The sequence below is a fragment of the Cupressus sempervirens genome, chromosome 2, assembly GCF_028749045.1.
Source record: "Cupressus sempervirens isolate cs-2001-9-10 chromosome 2, ASM2874904v1, whole genome shotgun sequence".
NCBI classification, from domain to species: Eukaryota; Viridiplantae; Streptophyta; class Pinopsida; order Cupressales; family Cupressaceae; genus Cupressus; species Cupressus sempervirens.
In genome coordinates this window covers 95151879-95160483 of record NC_143119.1, presented here as the reverse complement: position 1 = coordinate 95160483, position 8605 = coordinate 95151879, and the positions used below count along the sequence as shown (strand labels likewise).

Here is an 8605-nt window from a genome sequence, read left to right as displayed (position 1 = left end):
AGATAAGCCTTGAGAATCATCATATTTTCACAATTCCCACACATAGAAAGCAACATTTTTTCAGACTAGATGGAAGCATATAATTTAAAAGCAAGAAAAGATAGATGATAAAATGTCAAGAAAAATGAAACACAAGGACATAGTAATAGAGATCATTGAACTGGTCTAAGAGTAAAGACTCAAAGATTCTTTTATAATCTACAATATCAATAATTTACAACAAAGAACTTATAAAATATGAGACTTTAGCTACTTTTAAGAAACTATTTTAATTTTCGACCACATATTTCAAACTTGAATGCCTGCAAATCTACGTTCCACCTTCCATACATCAACCACAAAAAGTAATCTTGGTGGCAAGATTTCCTGACTAGTTTGTGCATTGAGTGTGAGAGGGGGCAATAGACCCACTAGACACTGAAATATTCCAGTGTATAATGGCTGAACACCAGATTGACATGCTTAATAATGACAAAATGCTGGGTGGCCCATGCGCCGTTCAACCCCACATTTCTTTATCATGCTGCACCCCACTCCACATGGCGTCCATTCCAAAAACAAGCCAAATTAGAGATAAGAATTTTGCATTCCCCTAGTAGTACTCCACGTGAACATTTCCTCATTTCAATGGCTACTCATTGTACCACAAAATCCTGAGTGGGCAACCCACTAGATCCTACAAAAAGCAATGAGTAATCCTCCACATTGCTCTATAAATTCATCCCATGAACAGATTTCATACAACCCAATTGAGATCTTGAGATTTTCCATTGATAATCAATGGCATTCATATTGAAGAAGTCATTAGTTTTGTGTACCTATATTGTGGTGGTGCTTGTGGTGCTTGAGTCGAGCAACGTTGCAAGGGCAGTGACATGCAATCCAATGGCTCTGAGTCCCTGTGCAAGTGCAATGTTTGGCCCTGCCAATCCAAAGCCAAAGCCAAGCTCTGCTTGCTGCAGCAAGCTCAAGGAGCAGCAGAGCTGCATGTGTCAGTATGCCAAGGACAAGAACCTCAGCAAGTATATCAACACTCCTGAAGCCAAAAGAGTTGCTTCCACCTGCAATGTCCCTTTCCCTAAATGCTGATCAGCTAGGTAAATGCCTTGTATCACCATGGTAAGGCTATCCTGCCACGAAAATCGTTTTCTTTATTAAACATTTTACAGCTTCTGAAAAATCAACCGTGTTTCCCCTTGATATAGTAAACGTTTTTCGTGGCTGCATAACCGCTGCCTCTCTGACTGTTTTTATGTTGTTACAATATATCATGATGTACAAAGATAATTTATGCATTAGTGCACCTTAGAAGTTGGATGTATCATCACCATCACAATCTCTGTTTAACTTCTTTTTTGGCGTACGCCTATCCAGTCTTCTGGATGCACCAATGCATAAGTTATGATGTATGAGGTTAACTTATATATTAGTACATTATAGGGGCTGAGTAGCCATCTTTGATGTATTAGGTAAATGCCTTGTATCAGCACCATCACACTTTCTGTTTAATCTATGTTTTTGGGCTTTTTGGAAACAGCCATCCATGCATAAGTTATGATGTATGAGGTGTACATTAGAGTATTTTAGAGGCTAGATAGCCATCTCTAATGTATGAGATTAACTTATATATTAGTGCATTTTAGAGGCTGGCTCGCCATCTCTGACTGCTTCTTTTCTTGTTGCAATATATTATGATGTACGAAGATAATTATGCATTGGTACATCTTAGAAGTCAGATAACCATCTACATCGTTATGATATATGAAGATAACTTATGCATTAGTACATCCTAGAAGGATAACCATCTGACTATTTATTTTTTCTGATTGAGCAGGAATGGATGAGGAGATGCCCACATGCTTGCAACTGCAGTTATTTGTGGTGGTGAAGCTCTGGCTCAAGGCATTTGTGGATCAGAGTTAGGATAAATAAAGCATGTGGGTTAGTTGGGAGGAATACTAAGTGATATTATGAGAGACTATAGAGAGAGAGAATTTGAGAACCAGAGATGGATTTTAATGGAGGAATTATGGGTGCCCAAATGTAGTAAACTATATTAGCAGATCAATATATGAATAGTGAATCCCTTTACCTGATGGGCTTGGTATTTCTTTTGCTCACTCTTTGCAACTTGGAAGAGTGTACGTTTGTTTTATATGCATGAGCCTAGTATTTCTGACATGTCTGTGTGTAGCTTATATTTTTCGGCCTCTGCATAGAAATCACCAAATTGTGGTAAACGAAATGCAATTACTTCACTGTTTCTAACCATCATCAATTATCTGTTGGGTAATGCTTCTTTTCCTTTGGATGTGGTTTTTGACCATGGTGTGAACAGAGTTGTCCTTGCATGGTTTTCAATGTTTATCCTTAACGTTGATGCTCTAACTTCTTTAATCTTCGGCCATGACTCAAGTTTTCAAATGAATATATAAACAAGCTTTTAAAATATGATCAGCTTAAAACAGATTGTTATTTTGTGATTTGTTTTTTTATAAAAGCAGTAGCAGGAGGGTGCTGGCCCATGGTATAAATAGCACATTAGACATACATTATTGTTGGCCTGTAGTACAAATAGCACATCAGAAGTACATTAATAGAAATAGCACATCTAATACTGATCCGTGGCACATCAGACTCAAATTTTTCACGCACATTAACAGAGAATTAACAGCATCTGAGAGAGAAATAAGGAACCCACAGAAATCTACCTCTTATCAAAAACCGGCTTAAATAAAGTATTAAGCATAACAGTACTAGTATAAGCACCCATCAAAAAACTAAGCATTTTAATATGAAAGTTTTTCATAGTACAATAATTAACCATATCAAAATGTCACATAGGGGCGAAGTTTAGATAGTAACTAAAATACTAGTAAAACGCGATGAGGAAGAATCATCATTAGATGTTGTTACACAAAAACTACAAGACTTACAATTAGAAATGAAAAGGATGAAAAGAGGGAAAATCCAACCCACATAATTTAGCCTCGAGAAGGCGTGTCCCCTACCTTTTGACAAGAGCATCACCTCTACACCTTTCTTGCAGAATGTGCAACTACCAAAATATGACAATTACATATGATCCTCAAGATCACCTTAGAAAATTATATACTCTAAGTATGGAATTTGTCCACAACATAGCTTACCTAATGCAGTTGTTTCTTGGAAGCCTAGAAGGACAAGCCATGGAGTGGTTTTCAAAACTCCCCTCCAACATCAAATCATTTGATCAACTAGCTATTGTGTTTATCACACACTACTCATATAACATTGAAAGGGAGACCACCATGATCAACCTATGTAACACCAAACAACTGCCAAGAGAATCCTTCAAAATGTTCCTACAAAGATGGAGACATACCTCTACCAAATATCATCAAGACATCCTGGATAAAGGAAAAATGGATATATTCATTAATAGCCTCTCCAAACCAATGAATTATTGCCTACAACTTCAAGGTCCTAAGGACTTTAAAACTACATTAGAAAATGTAGCCAAAGTAGAAGAGACCCTGAAAACAATGATATCATCAAGCTATCAAAAGATGGTAAGGGTTTCTCAAACAACTCCTCACATTATCATAATACATCTAAATGATCTATCGATAAACAAAATTCATGGTGGAGAAATAACAGCAAAAACACAGTCAATGATGGGGTGGTTGAAGCTAACCATGTTAAACCACAACATCAACCCCATCCAAACCAACAATATCTTATTATCAATAACACCAATGTGAACGCTAAACAAAACCCACCCAAACAAGATGATGTTTGCCCATTTTACTGACACAAGTCGGCTACTCCTTCAACGTCCAATCAACAAGTAGCCTATAATCAAGCTCCTCCCCCAAGAGGATACCAATATTTAGATATACCTAAAGAATATACACCTATTAGGGTGTCTTACAAGAGTACATTGCAAACACTCTTAGTTGATGAACTCATGGTACTCCCTGAGGCCAAGCCCTATGAACCACAAGTTAAACCAAAGTGGTGGAGTGACAAGCATATTTTTTCCTACCATCGAAACAAGGGGCACTTAACCAACAATTGTCATTCCCTTAAAAGGGCTATACAAAAATTGATCAGTGATGGAACTATTGAAGTGAATAATCTCTACAACAATGAAGACCACATGGCCTTCAAAAACCCTTTCATGAGCCATGAGAAGGGTGAATCCTCTAGAAAAAACCAGAACACACCTTCCCGTGACAAGGCTAATTATGCTTACCATTATGATAACGCTATCAACATGATCTCTAGATTTGATGATATCGTAAATGTCATCATAATTAAAGATAAAAATAAGAAAAAATCATCAAACATTTTTACCCAAGGTCAAGCCTCTAAAGTCATTCTACCAAGGCCCGTGATGGGTTCCAATCATACAACTACAAGTTCCACCTTACCCAGATACAACTTGGTCAACCAGTTACTCAAGACTCCTACCCATATCTATATTTTTTAGCTGTTGCAAATTTCCCCTAAGCATAAAGAGATCTTCACTAAATCCTTAGTGCCAAACGACCTTGATGTTAGTAGGCTTCAAAACATGGTAAGTAACCTTGTTTCCCCTCATTGCGTATCTTTTTCAGCCCAAGACGACATGTCTGTCATCCATCCGCAAAATTCTTTGTTGCACATTGAAGTCTTTATCCATAGAAACATAATCAAGAGAGTCTTGGTTGACGGTGGGGTCGGCCTAAACATTTGCACATTGGATTTGGTAAAATCCCTAGGATATACAAAGGACGTTGTTGATCCAAAGAAGAAAATCACCATTAAGGCTTATGATGACGAGGAGAGATCCTCCAAGGGCATGGTTATTCTGCCAATCAGGGTAGGTCCAGTGGTAAAAGAAATTGTTTGTCAAGTTTGTTAGGAAGGTCATGGATCCACTACATGCAAGTTGTTCCTTCCACTTACCATCAATATCTCAAATTTCCATACATGGTTCAAAAGTTGACCATACCTAGGGATCAAAACCTTTCCCAATATTGCAATTCCCTTATTCCTCATAACAGGGAAGAAATTGACACCTCGACAGATGACATCAACCAGTCCACATCAATAGATACTTCTTGTTCCACCAGCCGAGATAATGACCACTTATCTACATCAACTAAGGGTAAAGAGAAATTTGGTTGTTCAAATTCTTCCATTCCTTCACCATCATCATCAAAAAACCCTAAATAGTTACATTATCAAGAAATGGATAGGTTGATGAAAATTTTTGATAGGAAGTGAAAAGTACAACGCAAAGGGGCAGGTGAGTGCTAAGTCTCATTATTTGATCCTCCACTCTCTCTGAGATCTCACATCAAACCATCATCCACCACTAAGCCTTATCACGCACATTTTTACAAAGAAAGTGGTGTACCTTTAGGTTCCATAGAGGAAATTGGTGAACAAATACAAAATATTGACATCTCCCTTCACTTATATGGAAAAGGATTTGATTTAATGAAAATATGAGATATATGGACGATGGCCATTTGGGGAAAGGGAAAGGCATCATCGAACCCCTAGTAGCACAATTTAGGTCTAATAGATCAAAAATAGGGGTAGGGTACTGTGAACAAGACAATGCATAGCCCACTTCTAAGTCTTGTCCCAAACACAGTGATTCCTCCTCTACCACCTTGGTATGGATACCCAAAGAAAAAGATGCCAACAACCAAATAGCAGCTAACAAAAAGAATGTAAACCTATCCATCCTGGATCTACAACCTATGAGGGAACCATTCATGGACACCTCTAATGATGATGATGATGACAATTCCACCAAGTGGGAATTTGAATCATTATCTAAAGAGTTCAGTCATGATAAAGAATGTGATTTTGTTCACATTCCTGCATACAATAGTTTCATTGCACAAGGATCAACCTCTCATTTAGACTTTACTTCACCAAGAGCCAACACACATCAAAACAACTTAGAGGCTGATACAGAGTAGAAACATCACATCACATCATATGAGGATGATGAACCTATTAACGAGTTTTAGTTTTAAACTTTATTTCCTAACTTCTTTCCAATAGAAGTCAAATATGAATACTCTGAGCCACTTGTGAGCTCTACTTTTCTTGATACTTTATAGAAAGTACACATCATAGACCTAATTGATATGGTGTATGAACCATCAAACGAGTTCATGTCTTTAAACCTTGCTGAATCCTATTCATATTATGAACCACTCTCCTTAGTCCATCCCAAGCTCATTAGATGGGATATAACCGACCCTCATCATATTCCCAATTTTTCCATTGACCACAATGTTTTTATCTACCTTAAAGTGGTTGAACCATCTCGTTCACAAAGAATAGGAATGCACATAGATGGGTCTAATCTCAATCATCTCAGTCATACCAGAATGGGCCAAGCACATCAAAGCATTAATAAACACCACTGAGTTGTAGGTAATCTTGAGAAAAAAAATCAAAATAAATAGAAATGGCACATCCAAGGGTGAAAACCCAATTTTGGCACCCCACGGGTGAGATGCTTGATACTTTACCCAAGCACTCAAAGGAAAGATCGTCTATCCTAATTGAACCTACAGAAAAATTCAACATTGTAACAAAGCAAGAACCAAGGATAATCCATTTGGCATAGTCTTTAAACACAAAAGACAAAAGTGCATTCATTCACTTCTTCAAAGAGAGGCAAATGAAATTTGCATGGTCTTATGTATACATGCGCGGGTTAGACCCAACTATAATCCTTCATCAACTCAACATTTTTCTAGAGGCCAAGTCGATTAAGCAAAAGGTAAGAAAAATGCATCCTCACATAGCCTTGCTAGTCAAAATAGAACTAGAGAAATTGCTCGGCACCAACTTCATCTGGTCGTTAGCTTATGTGTCATGGATATCAAATATTGTACCTATATCAAAGAAAGATGGTAGCATACGCATTTGTATTGATTTTCAAGATGTAAATAAAGCATGTCCTAAAGATGATTTCCCTCTTCCCAACATCAATACAATTGTAGATTTGATAGAGGGCAATTCCATGTTTTCACTTATGGATGGATTTTCAGGGTACAACCAAATTCAGATAATGCCAGAGGATCAAGAGAAAAAAACTTTTACTTGTGCATGGAGCACATTTTGTTGGAATGTCATGGCCACCTTGGCCTCCTTGCTTTAGTTACCAGATCAACACGAGTGGTATGAGTTCTTAGAAGAAGTGGTTCAACTGCGTTTACTCAACCTAATCCACTCATTATTTTCCATTTAGACACACCTGATTCCCTTTGGTATGAATCCATTACCACCTACCTCCACGATAACACCATTCCCTCTAAACTCTCACAAAACCAAAAGCACAACTTTATTCGACATACCTCACACTACACTTTGATGGCTGATATGTTGTATAGGAAAGGTCTTGACGGTACTCTATTTAGATGTCTTGAAAAGGACAAGTCTAGAGTCTCTCTACAAGAAGTCCATGTAGGCATATTGGGTCACAGTCCAGTGGGTTTACATTAGCTAAGAAAAAATTTAGGATGGGCTATTTTTGGCCAAACATGGAAAAGAATTCTATCGACTATGTTAAAACTTGCAATAGGTTTTATGTCTAAAGCTTTGAGGAAACATGTCATCGTCAAAAAATATCAAAAATATCAAAAACACCAGAAAACATTCAAAAATAAATGGTACAAAAGAGATGAGAAATACCACTTTTGGTTTAAAAGGAGCAAGAGATAACACCTTTGGACTTCGCTAAACAACAAAAGTCCTTCAATGCCAAAAGACAACAAGGCATGACACAAGAAACTCTCTCTAAGACAAATTTTGTTTCTTTGTAGCCTTCTCACAGTTGTGTTAATTTTACACATACCCAATTGTGAAACACTTGTGGGTTACAGTTCAGCGGCTTCTAGCATCAAACACGATTCATAGCAGTACAGATGACTGGCACAATAAGAACAAAAGGAAGATAGAAAGGGGCTCAGAGGAAACATGGAGTCTGATTATGTTCTAAGATATTATAGACATGAATTGCAGAAAAATTACTGCACATCTCAACCATCTGCCATGGCCAATAGTTCCCAATATCCATTTTAGCCTTCATAAAATCCATTTGAAGTCCCAAAAATATTTTTTTGCTTCCATTGTCTCACATATAGCTCTTTGAGCCCACTTTTGGTCTCCTTTACTCTTTATGTGCTCCAACAAGGCCCCAATTATCTCCATATTCCAACAAATCTCCTTCACATCCTCATTCCATGCCCACCAGTTCCAAAATTGTCAAAAACATTCAAAAATTGTCAAAAACATTAAAAATTTATCAAAAACATTTGAAAATTGCCAAAAACTATCAAAAACATTCAAAATTCTCAAAAATAGTCTTGAAAATATCAAAACTAGCCCAAAACTTTGAGCCAAGAAATAACAAACTCAACTCAATCAGGCTATTTAATTATGCATAAATTATTTTTTTACTTTTCAAACCAATTATTGTTGCTCCTTCTGGATAGGTTTGCATACCTCCATCAGTTTTATATGGAATCAATGGTGAGGCACACTATATTGAAAAATATTCAAATATTTTATGGTATGTTTTATGGCTCTATTACCTCTGGAAAAA

At 37.1% G+C, this 8605-nt stretch overlaps 1 protein-coding gene across 2 annotated transcripts; it reads left to right on the top strand.

The window, feature by feature from the left end:
- The first annotated feature begins 742 nt into the window (after positions 1-742).
- On the top strand, positions 743-2051 carry LOC149571198 (non-specific lipid-transfer protein 2-like). 2 transcript variants are annotated; one of them, XM_089812773.1, is made up of 2 exons: positions 743-1097; positions 1835-2051. In XM_089812773.1, exon 1 carries the CDS (start codon positions 781-783, stop codon positions 1087-1089), a length of 309 nt encoding a protein of 102 aa, XP_089668899.1. In that variant the 5' UTR covers positions 743-780; the 3' UTR covers positions 1090-1097; positions 1835-2051. The 2 variants fall into 2 exon arrangements, with proteins under 2 accessions (XP_089668899.1, XP_089668898.1); XM_089812772.1 differs by having other exon boundaries at positions 743-1119.
- The last annotated feature ends 6554 nt before the right edge of the window (positions 2052-8605 follow it).

Bases quoted from the DNA above. Each gene is read 5' to 3' on its own strand.
- LOC149571198 (XM_089812773.1), top strand. From the start codon at position 781: ATGGCATTCATATTGAAGAAGTCATTAGTTTTGTGTACCTATATTGTG.